The 20,978-nt window shown below is 32.7% G+C and overlaps 2 protein-coding genes across 2 annotated transcripts; both read right to left on the bottom strand.

Moving 5' to 3' along the window:
- Positions 1-9,506: 9,506 nt before the first annotated feature.
- Positions 9,507-10,362, bottom strand: LOC137835573 (uncharacterized). The gene has a single exon (XM_068644138.1). The coding sequence runs from the start codon at positions 10,108-10,110 to the stop codon at positions 9,622-9,624; it is 489 nt and encodes a 162-aa protein (XP_068500239.1). The 5' UTR covers positions 10,111-10,362; the 3' UTR covers positions 9,507-9,621.
- A 2,535-nt stretch (positions 10,363-12,897) lies between these two features.
- On the bottom strand, positions 12,898-13,656 carry LOC137834379 (secreted RxLR effector protein 161-like). The gene has a single exon (XM_068642434.1). It carries the CDS (start codon positions 13,654-13,656, stop codon positions 12,898-12,900), a length of 759 nt encoding a protein of 252 aa, XP_068498535.1.
- Positions 13,657-20,978: the final 7,322 nt, after the last annotated feature.

Raw genomic sequence — 20,978 nt, 5'->3', positions numbered from 1 at the left:
AGGTAAGAAAAAAGAGTATTTCTTCATCTACATTCAAAGGGATTTATAGAGTATGCACCTTGTGTCAATCAGAAAGGTGTTTCTCTCGTAGATGTTTGGGGAGTGTCCTCCAAAATCGGGTTATGCCTATTGTACGAAGTGGCCAAGAGCACCTGATCGAATAAGTCCTTTGATTATATCTCGTACCTTGAAGCATTCTTCCGTAGTGTGGTCCATGTTTTAATGATAATTGCACTTCTTGGTTGAGTCAATTGATGGATGACTAGTTGTCGGAGACGAAAGTTGCACCAACCCGAGGTTCTACGCTTCGCACAAGATCAGATCACAACTTGTATTTAAAGGAGTATAATTTTCAAATCTCTCAGTTCGTTTTCTTTTGGGATATTGTTCCGAAGTGGCAACTACCAAGATTTTCATCATTTTTCTTCTTGCATCAACACTCTCCTCAATGTTGATGTATCAAGCAACTCGGCTACAAATTTCATCCATGTTGGAAGAAGGATCCACGTAAAGGGTGTCTAAGAACTTCCCTAAACAAAGTCCTATCAATAGGGCTTGCATGGCTACAGTCGGATGGAGGTCGGGAATGTTTAATGTTGCTTTTTCAAATCCTGTCATGTATTGTCGCAAGCCTTCTTCTTCCCCTTGCACCACATTGTGCAATGAAGCCGACATTGCAACTATTGGTTTGCAAACCCCATCAACGTGATTGGAAAAAGTTTGCAATGTACGACCATGCTCCCTGAGAATAGGTTCGCCTAGGTTATGTATGCTTTGATGTGAGCCTTAGGGTATGAAGTCCCATTATATATTTTTCAACCTCGACCATTTCCATTTTCAAGGTAGTTAAGCTCTCATGACCTCAGAAGTAAAGGGGTGGAAACCATCTAAATTGGCTTTCATTGTTTCATTGAGAGGAGGATTGGGTACGCCTTGGTATTTGCTCGGGTCCCCGAGTTTCCCTCCACAATGATATTGGAGTTGGAGTATAACGAGTCTCCCTTCAAGATGATCTTGAAGTATCTGTGTAAGGAGAGGTGTGTTCTTGGCGAATAGATGGTTCAAGCAATAATTGTTGGAACTTTGTTGTATACTCAGTAGGATTTTTGTCAGTTCATTGTCGTTGTTTTGCCACCAATTGATCTTGTAAAGCTTGTATGTCAGCTCGATTTTGTTCAGCTTCCACCATGTGCTACTCTTTCAGGGATGCTATATCCCTTTCCAACTTGTCATGCATTTGTTCGAGGACTTTCTCCATTGTCTTTTGTATGTTTTCCTCGTTGCTTCGGAGGATAGTCTCGAGCTGGGTAGTCATGTTGTTTTGTGAAGGACTTTTGTTGATAAGGTACGTCTAGTTCTTATGGTGGTCTTGGGGAAAAGTTTTACCATGATTCCACGGTGAGCGTCAAATATTCTTATAGAAAATGGATTTGGAGAAGAGAAAACTTCTTTGTGGACTGAGCAACTTGTTTTTTAAAATTATACAATGTTAGATAAGAAAACTAAGATATTTTCAAATATGTTGAAGAGATGACACATGTGATAAACACATTTTTAACCATAAAAGTTGTTAGTTGAGGTAATTATCCCTCTAATTAACAAGAAAACGAGTTCTACACATATTTAAATAACTCTTTAGAGAGTACTTTTATGTGTTAAATGTATATTTTTTAGATAAGGATCTTATATTCCTGCCAAAAGGACTAAAAATAACTCAAACATACTATTAACATCTTAAAATGCAAGTTCACCCAAACTAATATGTATTTTTCTTTTATAATTATTTTTTATTTCAAATAAACTTACAAAATTTAAGAGTATTTGTAATTCAATCATTTATGTTTTTATGAATTTTAATAATTTTTGGATTAATGATAAAATAGTGTTGAACAAATAAAGTTTCAACTAATTGGTATAATTCAATCAAATAAATCTCTTAATAATATTTAATTTAGAGAACGTATTTTCCATCGTATTAAGAAACTAAAGAAAGATTCAAAATTTGTCACCGGTTGTATAAACGACTCAAATTATTTGTGATTATTCATATTTGGCTAGTTAATTACTCCGTGATACTTTGTTAAATTAAATAAATAAACCCAAACTTTTAATTGGACTCAATTATTTAAATGAGTTGAAACTAAATTTTAAAAAGTTCTTCATTAAAAATCATATTTTATATATATATATATATATATATATATATATTATGTTGGAAGGCAATCTAATTTATGTAGAATATGTTTTATTGAAATGTTAGTACTTTCTTCCAAAGTGGGTTATATTAGTTAATATTGTTTTTTTCTTCTAAATATTAGCTTCACTTTTTAATATATTTTTTTTTCTCAAAAAAATATATGCATATTTTTTTTTATTAGTAGATTACAGTTAGAATCATTTTATATTTTATGTTGATAGGTTGAAAAGTAATTTAATTTCCTTTTCACAAAAAGCAAAATGAATTAGGTTATACAAATGAGTAAACAAAAACTCTAATATTTTAAAGATAATTATGCCTTTCTTTTTAATAATGAAGAATATCTTGTCTACTTATCTAGGGAATGAGATGTTTTGTTTATCCTTTTGGTGAAATATTTTGAATTCTCATATGTGGAAGATCATCTTGCATATTGCATAGTCAATTGCATCTAACACTCAATAGCATGTCTAATGTGTTTCTACTTAAATTAAGTGTGAAACACATGTATCACGAATTTTGTTGAGGTATACACAATGTAATTATTGTAAAATTTGTTATCTACATATTGTATAAATAGATATTTTATGTAAAACATGATGTTTGAGAATCGTAATATTGATTACATTGAGGATAGCATTCACTATATTGAGAAAGTAACGATTAAGTTTTAATTTATAAAGTCCTTTTTGTACTCGAGTGAGGAAGAAGAACATGTTCATAGTATTTTTGTTGGTATATGTATATTAAATTTTATTAACACTATAATTAAACCATGCTAATTCTTATGTGTTTAGTTCTCGCTTTCTTGTTCCTTATTTCTATTTATCGTTTCATTGTGTGTGATATTTTTGGTGAATAATTTTTGTATCTAGTGAATTTATGCATTAATTCCATAACACTTCTCAAAAAATTATGATACATATGTAGGATTAATGATTTAGTCACCAAATGACTCAATCTTTATTCCTTAATTGGTCCAAACCCAAGTATTTTTTAATATCAACTAAAGTATTTTAAAAAGTTGATCGAAATTTACATATACAATAAAAAAATGTGTTGGGAATTTTGAGAGATAGAAATATTGAAAAGATTTTTACCACTGAGTCATGAACGAATAACATGAGAGAACATACCTCCAACTCAAAACTTCGAGGTAGTAGATTTATGAGACATTCTCACTCATACCGTGTTGGACAAGTCTTTTTCAATAAAATATGGGACTAAATAAATCTCTTTCTGAAATGTGATTATCTTACGCATTGTAAGTTTTTTCTCAAGCAATAACCCTTATTTACATCATCGTTACCTTAATAAACACATCACTCAAATTCATTATCAACAAATGTCGAAAAGATATTTACAAATAAATCATGAATAACTTTTACATAATTATAAAACTCTAATTCATATTTAAACTTCAACAAAATAATTATAACTATATATATATGAAACAAAAATAATATTCTTTACTCAATGAAAATCTGAATTTTATGTACAAGAGACTCCTAACCCTAATCCAAGCTTTAGAAGAGGAAGCTTGCAAAGCAAGTTTCAAAACCTAACCCTAACCCTAACTTGTGGAGCAAGCTTCTAAAAATCTTCTCCACTCATAAGTCGACATGTGGCAAAGGTAGCTTGCAACTCAAGCTTCAAATCCTCTCGATTGAGAGAGTGAAAAGTGGTACATGGAAGATGGTGCCGCCTAGCCTTAAGCTAGCAGTAACTTGGTTTCCAAGTTAGGTTATTTAACTCGTCTTGGTGCCAATTCTCTCTCTCTCTAGGTTATTTAACCTAAACTATTCATGGCCAAATACAAACCCAAATACAATGCATAAATAATATTCTACTTTACTTTGTCCACAATACAAGGCCTAAAATAAATTTATAAACTACTATGTACAATTATTTACAAGACTTGGAAGAATGAAGACTCAAAGGTTGGATGTTTTCCTTCAATAATGTTCTATCTTCTCTGATCTTCTCAGTCGAAGTTGTGTGATGGCTTAGATGGATCCTCACTCTTAGAAAAGATCTGTCATGAGATCTTCGTTATGCTCTAGGGTTGTCACCTTTATTTTTGCATTTATGTAGATTTTCCTCCAGGGTCAAATATCATCTTGTAAAACAATCAAGCAGTAAAACAAGTGATATTTGTCTATAAGAAAAAATAAAAATGTAAAGCATGACCTCCCTTTTAAGGTTAATGCACCTCTTACCTGATGATAGATAAACATATCTGATCCAATGGATACTTTTATATTTATCTTTATTGATTATTTTTTCTACCTTATGAAGTTGTTTAATAGTTTTATTTAGTTGTTTTGTTTCAAGCAATGTTTCACAAGGTTTTTCTCTAAATTCAACTCTAGACAAAGATCTTTTATTTTTCAGTTGTGTTTGTAGTTCATTTTCCCCTATTCGTGAAGGTACTGAAAAACTAACCACAAACTTATTTCCTTTTTGGGTGAAAGTGTTTTTATTATAACAACCATGGGAAACAATGTTATGATCAAATTTCCCTAGTCCTTCTAATAAAATATCACAAACTTCTAAGAGCACAATGATATTTAAAATACTTTTAGCATAATGTCCAATAGAGAGTTTGAATTTCACTTGGTGATCCACAACTAGATCCCTATATTTTTTTATCCAAGAAAGATTATAAATCAAAACATGGGCATTTAAGTAGAGTTTCAACATTTTAACTATCCTAGTGTTATTAAAGTTATAATATGATCTATTACCTAAGAGAGATAAACTTCTAAAAGTTTGACGATTTATTTGAAAATTATTATCTCTATGGCCAGTATCAGAGCAATAGTAAGTGGAAACAACTTGAGAAGAACTAGGTCTAGGCTCTTCTTCTTCATAAGAAGTAGAAGAAGAGCTAAATTCATCATGTCATCTACCTAAACAGTGAATATTTCTTTGTTCAATTGAGGTAGAAGTCTTGCTCTATTCTTTTGCTTTTATTTTATTTTTAGGAGACTCTAATGGTTGTTCTTCTACAGTGTGGAATGCCTCATGTGCTTTTTCTTTTTCCCTTTCCTTGGACCACCCATATCTTGACTTGAAGGGGTAAGCCTCCCTATCAAAGTCCTTCCTAGGATAAGATGAGTTACGATAGTTATCCATATTATGGTGGCTATGGAAGACCTCTTCAGTTGGAGAATATAATTTCCTATAAGATTCTTTGTTTTTATGATACCATTCCCCATGTCTGCTCCTATATTCATTTTGATTTTCCAAAAATTGAGCAAACATATTTTTAGGATTATAAATTTCCTTTCTAGTATCTTGTAACTCTCTCTTAAGCTTTATACCCCTTTTGTTCCTAAAATTATTAGTCTCAGAATATGTATGCATATGATTACTCATTATTGACTTAAAAACTTCAAAAGATGTTCACAAAACTTTATAGTTCAACAAGAGTAATAAAGGATTTTCACAAATCTTTTCTTTGGTGGAAAGTAATCAAAGGTTCATAGGTAAGTATGTCTCTATGTTCACTCCCAAGAAAAAAAGAGGTGAGTTATTAGGACGGCTTAAGTATCAAGTTTTTCCTAGCCAGAGTTTATCACAGATAGTCTTTACAAATGTTCCTTCAACTAATCTCCAAAACAATTTTGGAACGTACTATTTTGTGTGTGTGAAATGCAAAAATGAAAACCTATAGGCCAAAGGAAGGTCTACAATTAAACTAAAGAAGGAAAGCAACGACTTACAAAAGCAATAACAAGTTTAGTGCACAACGTCCTGACTTTTATGATTTATCACTTTTTTTCTATTTTGTTTTTTGACGTGCCTTATTAACACGAGGTCATTACACATGTTTACGCTCTAAACGTAATGTTTCAGATAATTTGAATACTTATTTAGGTTAGAATAAACTTTTCAATCCAGTATTAATGCATAGAATCCTTACAACGAGCAAGAAACCTAATAAAAGTAATGAAACTTAACAAAATGCAAGATAGAATTGAATTGATGTATAATGAAACTCACTATTGGTCTATTAGCAGGGCAAAAACTCAAAGATTAAAAAAATGTCACCTATGCTTATACATTCAAATTTGACTCAAGACAAATCGTCAAACAATTTATGTGCATTCACTTAGGCATTTCTACAAACACTTGATGAACTAGCTCAAATTCAGGATTAATGACAATTAAGGAGAAACATAACGTTAGACACAACATGCACAAATTATAAACTGAAAAGGAAGCAATTCTAGACAGTTTTAACCAATTAAAAGTGACAAAAACTCAAGAACAACATCAAACACTTGTGGTCAAGACTGAAAAAATGAAGAACCTACGTGACTTTGTTGTTTTTTATTCAATGAAAGAATTAAATTGTTTTGAACCGATTAAATGTGAATAAAAATCGATTAAACAATGGAAAACAAAAATTAAAGGTGAAAATTAAAGGAAACAAAAAAAGTTTGATGGAAACAACATCGAACAAACTAAAATACTTGTATATGATAATTAATCGAATAACTTATTTGTTTTGCTATAACCGAAGCTCTGAATATCACTTGATAGAGTTCTTCTATGCTCCAAGCTTGATTCTTCAGTTGGAATGAAGTTTGAGTGGATATGGAAGGCAACAAAATAGATTTGAATTAATAGCAAAGGAATATGTGAGCATGTGAAGGAAAGTTAGAGCAAGGAAGGAGGTTAGGCCAACCAGTAAGAGAGTAAAAGCAAGAGATTATTGACTTTGAAAGAGGAATGCAAAAACTAAATTAACAACAATTTTTTACTCAATGAAAGTATGAATTTTATGTATAAGAGACTCATATTTATAGAAGAGAAAACTTGTAAAGCAAGCCTCAAACCCTAACACTAACCCTAACTTGTGGAGCAAGATTCTAAAAATTAAGTTGACATGTGGCAAATGTAGCTTGCAGCCCAAACTTCAAATCTTTTCCATTGAGAGAGTGACAAGTGGCACCACCTAGCCCTTAACTAGCACTAACTTGGTGCCCAAGTTAGGTTATTTACTGTATCTTGGTGTCAACTCTCTCTTTTAGGGTTATGTTATTTAAGCTAAACTATTAATAGCCCAAATAATATTCAACTCTACTTGGTCCAAACTAAATTCGTAAACTGCTCTCTACAATTATTTACAAGGTTGAGAAGAAGGAAGAATCAAAGGTTGGATGTTTTCATTCAATAATGTTTCTTTTGATCTTCTCAACCGAAGTTATGGTGACTTTAATGGACCTCCATTAGTGTGTATGAAAAAAAATAAGAGGATGGCGAATCCCAACAGATTTGAAATACTGAGTATAAATTCACCCCGAATCTATTTGAACTTCTTTAATTTTCTGATTTAGATGTAGTTTAACATGTGTTTTGAATTGTTTGAACATATGTAATGTTTCATATTTATGCTTGAGAAAGTAAATCCATGTATATCTATTGTATGCATCAACAAGTGAAACAATAATTATACCCCATTGGAAGAGTTGACATGTGAGGGTCCCCAAAGATCACAAAAATTTAGTTGTGGAGGATGATTACAAGTAGTTAAAAAAGGTTGTGGACATAATTGGTTAGATTTTCCATATTATACAAACATCAATAGGTTTTTTATTAAATTGTGAGAAATATTACAATGTTCAAGAACATTGTGTGAAACAGTAACAGAAGGATGACATAATCTATTGTGTCAAAATGAATACAAAAGAAAATTGTGTAATGATTAAGTGGAGGATGAAGGTGACGAGCGAACCATTGAGTTGATGTTGGACGAGTGTTGGGACAAAGGAGAGTGAGGAGGTTTGGGCTGATTGATCAACCTGAGACTTGACCAAGATATAAACCATCTTGACCAAGATATCCCTTGTGTAAGATAGAGTTATCAACCTGAGACAAAACAAACAGATGAGTGAAACTCAAAATATATACTATTATCTTTTTGCAAACTTGCTTATACTTATAAGATTTTTGTTTATGGAAGGAACATATAAAATATTTTTGAGATATAATGTGATATATGGATTAGTACTTGAGGGAAAAGAAGCAGAACCAGAAAACTGAATTGACAAACCTTGTCCATTTCCTAGAAGAAGAAAAAGTTCATCTCCTTGAGTAGGAACAACTTCCACAAGATTGGTGGCATCAGTAGTTATATGATGTGAAGCACCCGAGTCAATGAAGCATATTGTGTTACATTACATATGCCTCTGGTGGAGGATTAGCCATTGTTTTTGTATAAAACTGAAAAGAAGATTGTGGCTGAGATAGAAATGAAACTTAAGGAATGAAATGTGAATTGTAAAATTGTGCAGGATTGGAATGCTAATAGAAATGGTAAGGTTGAGCAATATAAGTCACAACACAACCATTACGACCACATTCCATCTGCGACATTGAAAATGCCATCCTCCTGAATAATTATCATAGAGATAATTTTTTAGAGGATTCAGAATGCGTCATACTTAATTGAAAAATAGGAGCAGGAGTTGTTTGTGAATTTTATTGAGTTAAATTGATAGAGATGTCTTCATTGGATTGCTGCAAAGAGGGACGATTGCAACCATAAGAGAAGGAGTTGAGCTTGTGTTTCCCAAGCACTGTACTCAGAACTCTCAATTACGAGATCACAATCAGAAAATCAGAATCAGAAAATGAAAGCTATTGTGTTTCCCAAACCTTGAAAACTGGTTCAACTTGTTTCTAAATAAAAAAAAAATTTACAACAGAGATAGGTTCTCCAATATTAAATACAAAAAGAGAACCGAGGGAGTGGTTGATGCTATAGAAGTTGGAGAAGGCATAGAGAAACTACGAAGCTACGAAAAATTGAGAAAAAAAAGGAAGAGATACCATGATAAAATTAAAATAAAATATTAAAAACAAAATTCAGAAAAAACATAATATTAAAAAAAGAGTTACTCCTTATTGGAAAAAAAACAACCTATACATTGTTTAGGTACATATAACATGCAGAAGTAATATTAGAATAAGAAATTAAGAGAAAAAAAAATTGTACTATAAGAATGAAAAGAAAGAAAAGAAAATATGAATAAAAGAGGCAGATCCAGTAAGAAAAAAGAAAATTGTACAAGATTTACCTATTTGAATGCGGGTGAGAATTCACCTAAAATTTTACATGTCAATGTCTGACACAGAGCAAAGACCCATGCATCAATGGGAGCTACTTTCTACTTACCCGTTCCGAGTACAACTACAATACAAGCACTAAATGTTAAAGCATTCCAAATTTTACCTTCTGAAATTAGTAAAACACTTTTCTAAATGTCATCACAAAATAAAAACAAGGACAAATAAATTAATCTTGGCTAAACCCATATATTCATTAATCACTGTCTTATATGCACACACAAATCATTGCGCGTCCACGTCACGCTCCAAAAGGGTTTCAGTTGCGAGAGCAAATGTCCAAATCATTGGGCCTGGCAATGGCATTCCGCACTCTGTTCGAGTCGCTGAGAATCGCTTCTCCAGAAGCCCGTTCCGTTGAACTGGGCCCACATCTCCTCTTCCAGCTTCGTGGTGGCCTCCGACTTGTCCTCCGCCACGTCCTTCGATAGGTGCTCCTCAGCACAGGGCCTGGGCCCAGAAACATCAGCGGGCCCGTGATCCAAGAGCGCCTCGGTTTTCTTGTTCTTCTTCTGCAGCAGGCGTCGCTTCCTCTTGTGCATGGCCTTTCTCACCAGGCCGGCGGGGACCTTGTAGGCGGCCAGCACCACCACGTCCATCACCGAGCACGGCACGCAGCAGCACACGGCGGCGCACGCCGCCGTCGCATTTCCTGCTACCTCACCTGCGCGGCCGCGCTCTCGGCGTCGCGCGACCGGCGGGGAGCGGCGCAGGACCTTCTGCTGGCGTGCCATGGCAAGCGGCGGCGGAGAGTGAAAAGAGTGCGACATCATTCCTCCATTGTTAAGAATAAAGGAAGGGTTTGAGAAATGTGCGGTGGAATCGAAGCGAAACGGATGGGGGAGCTTCAACCAAGGAAGTGCCAAACTTTTCACAGGCTAACACAACACTTTTTGTTAACACACACACACGCATATTTATATATATTAACAAACTCTTTCTTGTTAGTTCAATTTCTAACAAAAATATAAAATTCACCCAACAATATGATGTACTTATTCATTAAATAAAACCGATTTTGATCTTTCTTGTTTTTGTAGGGACTAATTTTCCTTAAGGCCATATATATATTTTATTGTTCTAATAGTTTGAATGTTTCTTCCTCATTCGGTTGCTACCCCTTTGTACATGCAAAATGATATTTACACTTTCATGTCAACGATTTCTTCTTTTTTTTTTTTTTTAAATCATGTTGCCGTTCAATTATTCTGAAAACAAAATTGTTTTTTCTCTTCAATATGTAGCCATTGTAATTCTTGGTGTGTCATTCACCGATTCAACGCAAAAAATAGTTTAGGGGTAAATGAGATATAAGCACTTAGTTTGTGGGATCAATTTATTTATTTATTTTAGTAGTTTATTCATGGAAAAATCACTTTTCATAATTATTGAAAAAATTTATATAAAATTATTTAGGTGTTTTAAGTGATAGTTAAACTTTAAAGATAATTCATTTATGACCGCGTTAAAGTTTCTATAATAATAATAAAAAAATTATAATTAGATTCCATAACTTGTTTAAGCCTATAAATACATTTAGATAGAGTATTTCTTATTCATTCATATCTTAATACTCACCCATTATTTTAATATTATTATATTTTTATTAATTTAAGTGTTGGAGAATTTTTTATCGGTAAGATTTTACTCAACTTTATAATAAAATTTGATGATCCTTTAATATGAAAACCGATAATTAATGACTATTCAAATTCATCTTATTATATTTGATCGCGATGGGCAAGATTTAGAGTTTAGAGTTTAAGATTTAGATATTAGGGTTTAGGATTTAGAGATTAGGGTTTAGGATTTAAGGTTTAAACTTGAAGATCGATAATGTTAGTCACTTGCTTAAATGTATGCATATAATATTGAATAATTTTCATTTGTTTTAATGGTAAAAACCTTTTTCTTAATCATAAGACTCAATTTTGTGTATTTTGTGTGTCTAGTTATAGATATATGATAAAGTTTTGTGTACAACATTTATACTTTGTGTGCATAATTGGGAATTAAAGAACTTACATAATCATCCAGTAATAACAGGCCAAGCTAGACAAAAGTCTAATACTCTATTTATTACTTCGAGTTTATACTTTCAAAAGAAGAATATAAAAAAACAAAATAAGAAAATGGAAGTCAAAATATATTCATTCCACATGCATTTAATGACACTTGTTTGAGAAAATATTAAAACTCAAAGAAAATTTATAAAATTTAATAAATTTAACAATCAGTTTGCAAATTAGTGGTAGAATAGTAAAATAAATATTTTAACATTGAGAAGAGTACCATGTTAATATATGCTTTCTTAAGGTAATTATTGTAGTAATATAGGCTTTAAAACGAACAAAAAAGTTTCCCGAGGCGTGAGTAATCACTGTCCGTAAGAACTTATCTGCGGTGTATTGCGTAAGTCTCCCAGGATACAACAGGAACTTCCTGGAGATTTCCGAGGATCAGAACTAGCAAGTTTCTCTTTAAAAAAGTAATACCCAAATATAACCCAGAATTATTATAATAATAAAATAATGAGGAGAGAGAAATTGAAAGGGAAAAAAGGAGAAGGAAGAAGATGGTGAACGGAGGATTTGAAGAAGATGAAGTTGTGAGAGTGTGAGTTGCATTTTCTGAAGAGGGGAACCCTTGTTTATATAGGGAAAAAGGTAACAGCCCCAAACGGCCACTACCCACGTTCCAGCAGCCATTGGTGGCGCGATTCCAGGTTCCAACGACATAGCTTCTTTAACCTCCGAAAATCCAGCAAGTCGTGCGGCACGATTCAAGGTGGGGAGGGTAACGTTAGCTTTTCAAACTTGGAGTCATTCTCCGCTTCACTCTACTTCGTGATTTCCTCCAACAGAAGCATCGAAAGATTAGGGTTCTTCATCTCTGTTTTTCTGTTTTATCTTCATCTCTGTTTTTCAATTTATTTTGCAAAATTGATTTTGTTTACAACAATCCCCCACACTTTGCAAAAGATAAAACATAGAGATGAAGAAAGAAAAGAATATTCTGGGTTCATCTAAGATGTAATGCATCAGATTTGGTATAGCAAGCTATATGAACCAGTCTTAGATTGATGAACGTAACACATAGTGTAGTTGGTATAGCAAGCTATATGAACCAAGCACTTACTATGTGTTAGAGGTTTATCAATCACAATACATCCCCACATTACTTGCTGTTATCGTTGTGTTGTGCTACTAGGCCATGCGCGTGCCCGGTATTCATGAGTGCTATAGAGATCTTGCCAAGATCTCATGCAAGCGGCCCCACTTGACACTCATATAGGTGATTTCATCAAGTGTATGCTGCAAATCATACACCACCCATAAGGGATATGAAAATCATTAAAACTTTGTAAATCATTAAAACTCTTTTATCTCTGAATTTTAACAACAAGGTTTATCCTCTCGATTATGCAGTATCTAGCACTTTCACACACACCATAGGAATGGACACAATTGATTTAAAATCAATATTAGTGCTAGCATAACTAACAAGTGACTTGTTTTTACCCATATGAACCTTATTCATGGGATCTCCAATCACAAAGGTTAGGTTTCCATCACTTGTTTGTTTGCAAGTGGCTTAAGTCCCATTCCCCTCGATGTTTCTAAAATCATTTTTCTCCCTAGGGGTTTTGTCAGAGGATCCGCCAGATTCCGTTCTGACTTGACATAGTCAATAGAAATCGTTCCACTCTTTAACAGCTGTTTCACCAAATTATGTCTCAATTGTATATGTCTATTCTTTCCATTGTAGCTTTTATTTTTAGCTATAGCTATTGCCGATTGGCAATCACAATGCATTGATACAGATGGGGTTGGTTTCATTCCTAAAGGAATGTTTGCTAAGAAGTTTTTCAACCACTCAGCTTCACTACCAGCCATTTCTAGAGCAACAAACTCATATTCCATTGTTGATCTTGCAATAATAGTTTGCCTGGCTGATCTCCATGTAACTGCACCACCCCCAAGTGTAAATACATAACCACTAGTGGATTTTGTCTCATCTGAATCAGAGATCCAATTAGCATCATTGTACCCTTCTAGCACAGTGGGAAATCCACTATATTCAATGGCATAATCCATTGTAACTCTCAAGTATTTCATGAGTCTCGCAAGTGCTTCCCAATGATCTTGACTAGGACATTGAGTGTATCTACTCAATCTACCTACTGCATAAGCAATATCTCGTCTAGAAAAGCTCATTAAATGCAATAAGCTCCCAATTATCTGGGCATACTGAGTTTGAGAAATAGATTCTGCTCTGGTCTTCTTTAATTTAGAGTTAGCATCATAAGGGGTACTCATTGACTTAAAGTCATAGTAACCAAACTTCTTTAGAAGTTTCTCAGTGTATTTTTCTTGGGATAGTAATATACTATCTCCCTTCCTTATGATTTTAACTCCTAGAATCACACTTGCTTCACCCATGTCTTTCATCTCAAACTTAGATCCAAGAAACAATTTTGTTTGAAAAACTATATCATTGCATGTACCAAAAATTAGCATGTCATCCACATACAAACATATAATGACATATTCACCATTTTCAGATCTAGAATACACACATTTATCAGCATCATTGCTAGAAAAACCTTCACAAAGTAAAAGATTATCAAGTTTTTCATGCCATTGTTTTGGTGCTTGTTTCAAACCATACAAAGATTTTAAAAGTTTGCATACTTTTTCCTTTTGACCTGGAACTACACATCCTTCAGGTTGAGTCATATAAATTTCCTCTTCTAATTCACCATTCAGAAAAGTTGTTTTAACATCCATTTGGTGAATTACTAACTTATGGATAGATGCTAAGGCTAGCAATACACGGATAGAGGAAATCCTAGTAACAGGTGCAAAAGTATCAAAGTAATCTATGTTATGTTTTTGAGTAAACCCTTTAGCTACTAATCTTGCCTTATATTTCTCTATGGATCCATCAGGATGGTACTTCTTCTTAAAGATCCACTTACAACCAATGGGTTTTGCTCCTTTAGGCAGATCTACTAAGGTCCACGTATTATTTTTCTTAATTGAATCAAGCTCAGTTTTAATGGCCTTATCCCAATGTTTACATCAGGAGCACTAGTAGCTTCTACAAAACTTATTGGATCATTCTCAACTAGATAAGTATAAAAATCATCTCCAAAAGATGTTTCCTTTCTCTGTCTTTTACTTCTCCTAACATTCTCACTCAAGGTATCACTAGCACTATCTATAGGTTGTTCAGATGTACCACTACTCTTTAGAGGAAAGATGTGTTCAAAGAACTCAGCGTTTTTCGTCTCTACTATAGTGTTGCGTTCAATTATATCACTATTAAGAACTAGAAACCTATAGGCAGCACTATGTTCTGCATATCCTAAGAACATACAATCATATGTTTTAGAGCCTATTTTCCTTTTCTTAGGATCAGGTAACATCACTTTAGCTAAACACCCCCACACTCTTAGGTATTTCAAATTAGGTTGATAACCTTTCCATAACTCATAGGGTGTCTTACCAGTTTTCCTATGTGGTATCCTATTTTGCAAAAACACGCAGTAAGCAAAGATTCACCCCATAAATTATCAGGAGCATTAGAACTAATAAGCATGGCATTCATCATTTCTTTAAGAGTCTTATTTTTCCTTTCAACTACTCCATTAGACTCATGTGAATATGGTAGGGTTACTTCATGAATAATACCTTCTTTTACACAATACTCATTAAATAAAACATATTCACCAGCTCTATCTGATCTAATTCTCTTAATTTTCTTATTAAGTTGATTTTCTTCTTCCGCTTTATAAGTTAAAAACATGTCAAAAGCTTCATCCTTATGTTTGATTAAATACACTTTGGTGTATCTAGAAAAATCATCTATAAAAGTTACAAAATAATTTTTACCACCTCTAGACATGGTTTGTTTTAAATCAGCAAGGTCGGTATGTATTAAACCAAGAATTTCAGTTTGACGTTCTACATAGTGACATGTTTTCTTCATTATTTTAGATTCTACGCATACATCACATTTACTACTTTGTTTGTCATGCATGTTGATTAATCCTAGTCGTTGCAATTTTATAACATACGAAGAATTCACATGTCCTAATCTAGCATTCCATATATCATACGAGTCAACAATATAAGCAGAAGATTTAGATTCATTCATAATCTCATAAATGTTTAATACAAAAAGGCCTTGATCACAATATCCCTTTCCCACAAAAACATTGTTTTTTGTCATAACAATCTTGTCAGATTCAAATGACACTTTAACCCCAACTTTGCTTAGTAATGCCACAGAGACCAAATTAACTCTAATTGATGGCACATGTAGCACATCATTCAAAGCTAGAGTTTTACCAGGTGTGAGCTTCAGAAGAACTTTTCCTTTTCCTAGGACAGGATTTGTCCTGGAGTCACCGAGATATACTTGTTCTTCTCCATCCCCCACACTTGTGTAGGAGGTAAACACATTTCTGTTTGCACAGATGTGTCTGGTAGCCCCAGAGTCTACCACCCATTTGCTCACATTTGCCACAAGATTTACTTGTGAAATGACTGCCACAATTGTATCTTCCCCTTTGGCTAGATTTGCCTTAGGAGGATAGTCGTTTTTAGCCCTATGTCTGCACTGAGGTGCATGATGGCCTGGCTTTCCACAGACAAAACAATTACTTTTTTTCTTGAAAGTGAGGTTAGTTCCACTGGGACGAGAGAATTTGTTATTAGGTTTCTTTTTGTGATCAAATTTTTTCTCGTACCTTTTTGGAGCTGGTTTGTCTTCTATCACGTTTGCTTTGGCAGACAAAGCTTTGGCCTTTGCAGCAGCGCACTCCTTCCTGTTTGTGTCTTCGATGATGATGTGGGTGATCAGATCTGATAGAGACATTTGTTTCTGTCTGTGCTTCAGTTGTTGTTTGTAATCCATCAAAGACTGTGGTAGCTTTTCGATCAAGAGTTCGGACACGAATTCATCCGACAAGGTTATGCTTTCAGTTTTGATATCTTCAATCAGCTTGTGATATTCGTTTATTTGGATTTTGATGTCTTTGCCTTCGATCATCTCCCAGCGGTAGTAGTTTGCAATTACAAACCTTTGTCTGACGATGTCTTCGGCAGTATATTTGAGGATAAGAGAATCCCAAATGTCTTTCGCATTCTTATAAGAAGCATAAACATCGAACAGATCGTTAGATAACACACTGAGTAAAGTGTGACGACATACCTTATTCGCATGGATCCAGTCGTCAACTTGTTTTGCAGTCGTGGTTGAGTCGGGTTTGGCAGTTGTAAGTGCATGAGCAACTCCATACATGTCCAATAGGGTGGACACGCGTTCTTGCCAACGTCAGAAGTTCTGACCGGTGAAGACTTCAATTTTGGAGACGTCTGGAAATGGTTTCGCAAAAATGGTTTGTGTTGCGGAAACAACATTTGATGTTCCTGTAGTGGTGTTGTCGTTGTTGTTCGGATTTTCAGCCATAAGTCCTTACGATTGTAGTAATATAGGCTTTAAAACGAACAAAAAAGGTTTCCCGAGGCGTGAGTAATCACTGTCCGTAAGGACTTATCCGCGGTGTATTGCGTAAGTCCCTCAGGATACAACAGGAACTTCCTGGAGATTTCCGAGGATCAGAACTAGTAAGTTTCTCTTTAAAAAAGTAATACCCAAATATAACCCAGAATTATTATAATAACAAAATAATGAGGAGAGAGAAATTGAAAGGGGAAAAAGGAGAAGGAAGAAGATGGTGAACGGAGGATTTGAAGAAGATGGTGAACGGAGGATTTGAAGAAGATGAAGTTGTGAGAGTGTGAGTTGCATTTTCTGAAGAGGGGAACCCTTGTTTAAATAGGAAAAAAGGTAACAGCCCCAAACGGCCACTACCCACGTTCCAGCAGCCATTGGTGGCGCGATTCCAGGTTCCAACGGCACAGCTTCTTCAACCTCCGAAAATCCAGCAAGTCGTGCGGCACGATTCAAGGTGGGGAGGGTAACGTTAGTTTTTCAAACTTGGAGTCATTCTCCGCTTCACTCTACTTCCGTGATTTCCTCCAACAGAAGCATTGAAAGATTAGGATTCTTCATCTCTATTTTTCTATTTTATCTTCATCTCTGTTTTTCAGTTTTTTTTGCAAAATTGATTCTATTTACAACAATTATTACTCAAACAATTTCTTTGTAACACATTTAAAGTTTCTTCTAAAATGAAAAAATATCTTGTAGAAAGAGAAGTGAATACTCATTGTTATATTTTTTAAAAACAAAACTAAATTAATTAAAGAGATTATCTTGGTAGAAAGAAAAGTGAATACTCATTGTTATGTTTTTTAAGAAAATATCAAATTTACAACATTAACTTTATTAAGAAGTGAAATCGAATTACAAATTTTTCAAATATCCAATCTCAAGTTGTTGAGATATCATCACATTTAAAATATTGTTTATTATAAAGCTAGCAATATCGTCAGTTTGATTTTTAAAAGATTTAGAAAATTAATATATATATATATATATATTCCTTAAACTCAATGGTAAACTGTGTGTAAAATTATATTAAACTTATCAAAACATATTCCCGATTCATTGAAAATAAAAGCTCAATGTAAAATTATATTGGACGACATATTCCCGATTCATTTAAACAAAAATAAAGGAGCAGTATGTTGTCGTCCCTGATTTCAATTCCCTGATAATTATATCCATAAGATATATAATATGTGGAGATTTTTTAGAATTACTAAATAAACTTCTGCATTTGTAAATGCTCTGAAACAATTTTCATACATAAACCTGCACTTTCAAAGATACATGAAATTGAAACCACTTTTCGCTCTTTTTTAATCGACAAGTTCTTGAATCTGACAGCATCAAAATTGTGTCTCATTTCTTTTTGATCCTTTTTCTCAAGTCTTGAAATCAAAATAGGCTTGGCTTTCCATAATTGTCTCCACAAAACCATACCCTTCAAGTCTATTTTAGTATGGATACTGCAATGACCCATTCCAGCACCTATGAATAATTTTCTGCATTTGAAGTGAACCTCCACACTTCTAAGCTTAACATACTATCCACCCTCCTACTTCACACGCTCCAATTTAATAGCTCTAATATCCATACTAAACTACTCAAATCCATTATTTTTTTTCCTGCAACACGCTCACCACTCTTATCTTCTACATAAACAAATAATATGCAACAATTTCAACAACACTGACCCCTTCACACTATTTTTGAAAAAAAGCTCTCGTTATTAGCTATAAGTTCCGTCATGCTGTTGGAAATCAAAATGATTAAAGATTAATATATTTCATAATATAAGAAAATATAAACGTGAATGCAAATAGGCGAAACTTTATCATTTGAATTTTTATCTTAAAACAAGTTTGGTTCCTAAATTTCCAAATAGTCCATGTTGCTGCAAAACACACCAATACCAAAAGCTTGCAGATTTTGTAGGACAAGATATTAGACATTCGAAATGGAAAAAATACCTCCCCACCTCACTATGCAACACTACTTGAATATTCCATCATTTTAATTAGTATATCAGTTTATATCCGATGAGAAAACAGAAAGGGACCGTTCTAATATTCTAATATTCAGTTTAAAGAAAATTCTCAATAGCCACGTGATGATCATCTTAAAATGATCTTTTTGTTGATGGGTGTTCTTATTATACACGTAGTCTCTAAAGGATGAGAACCAACTATGTAACATCTATATTGAGAATTCAAGTATTGTATACAACATTAGTTCGATCATTTGTAGGAACTATCCGTAATAACGAACTTGCAAGATGAATTTGTTTATCATAAAGGGATTCGTTGTTCCTGACTTTGCTTCACCTTAATTGTTATTTGAACAAGTAAAGTTATGTTTTGATCGGAGTGGGAATAACATTTCTCTTTTGCATGTTCATGAAGTTTTGAAAAATCCAAACATCTCATAAAAAAAGATAGAAATTTATGGAATACATGTTTATGTCCTGATTCCACCCTTTTCTCGGACAATTGCAAGGTTGATTTTGGCATAAAAAGACCAACTAAAATACAAATTCTCAAAATAATGTTGATAAAAACGACTAATAATATTACACATACTAAACTTACCTTCCCTGAATTTATATTACATCAAACTGGCATTTTCTCTAGTTTTAAAAATAAACATTAGTTTGTTTATCATTTTTTAAATAAAATGACACATATTTCTTATAAATTTTAAATAGATATTTACATCCTTCATATTTTTAATAAATAACACTCGCACTTGTTTCTTATATTTTAGTAAAGTTATATTTTATAAAAAAAAATAGTTTAAAACTTTATGTTTTAACTTTCATAATATTTTATTAAAGTTTAGTTAATATGAGATTTTTAAACAAATAAGAAAACTGAATGTCACTTTTAAAAATATAATGGAAATGAATATGATTTACTAAAAATTAAAAAATGTAAATATTATTCTATACAAGTATAAGGAAACTGAATAAAACTGTAAGAACCTCGGAGAGATACGTATAATTTCTCCTATATCATTCTTATTACAATGATGCACATAATATACTAAAAAAGTTGTATACAATAAATTATTTATAATTAATAAAAATAATTTGCACAATAATTCTAATGAAAATTATGTTTTCTTTTTACTTTTAAATAAAAATTTCCAACTGATAAAATATCTAATTTGTAGTAAAATATGGTACACCTAATTTTTAAAGGGCTAAATTTATTTTTATTATTGGAATGAGTTTGTGTTAATTTTATTTGAGTGTAAAAAGGATTTTCAACATGAATAATATAATAGTATAACGTTTATGAATTAAAATCAATTTTATTTTTTTATATAAAAAATATTTATATAATTTTTTTAAAATATTTACAAAATATATTATAAAAATATATATGAAAATGTGTCAATCACAATTTTTAAATATTTAAATTTTTTAAATAAAAAATAAAGTTAGAATTGGTTTTAATTCGTTAACCTTCTTGCTGAAGTAAACACGACTCATTACTCACGTATATATAAAAAAAGTTAACAGTGAATTCATTTAATTATCTTACGAGAATAGCGACGAAAAATATGTTTAATCTATTTTTAAATTAATAGTGATAAGAAATATGTTTAATCTATTTTTAAATTAATAGTGATAAGAAATACTCTAGATTTACCTGTCGGTGCAAAGGTCTGTGCCGTCTTTAAGGAGTTTGTGGGCAAAATTTCTTTATTCTGTTAACTAGTTATTAGTTATTTTATGAATAGAACGAAAATTTATACTTTTGTGGAATTCAATAATGAAAACAAACCTTTCTCAGATGTTTTCAATAAAATCAAACAAGGTGAGGAAACTATTTACAAAGATTACACTTGCTCTCAATTTTTAATTTCATATATATATTGGCATTTTCTGTAATACACATTAGCATTATCCATGTATTAGTTTAAATACAATTCAGACCACAAAGAAATTGTACCAAATATTATGTTCAATCCAAGACCAAACTTGTTTATCAAACAATTGGAAAACCAAAACAACACAACGACAAATGCAGCTGGATTACTTAACAGATTTTGAATATCTGTAGTTCAAAATGACTTTTAGTAGTAATGCACTCGGTTCAAGTGGGAGGAGATGAGA

This window comes from Phaseolus vulgaris, chromosome 5 (genome assembly GCF_000499845.2).
Source record: "Phaseolus vulgaris cultivar G19833 chromosome 5, P. vulgaris v2.0, whole genome shotgun sequence".
In the NCBI taxonomy this organism is placed as follows: Eukaryota; Viridiplantae; Streptophyta; class Magnoliopsida; order Fabales; family Fabaceae; genus Phaseolus; species Phaseolus vulgaris.
This window is presented reverse-complemented; position numbering and strand designations above follow the sequence as displayed.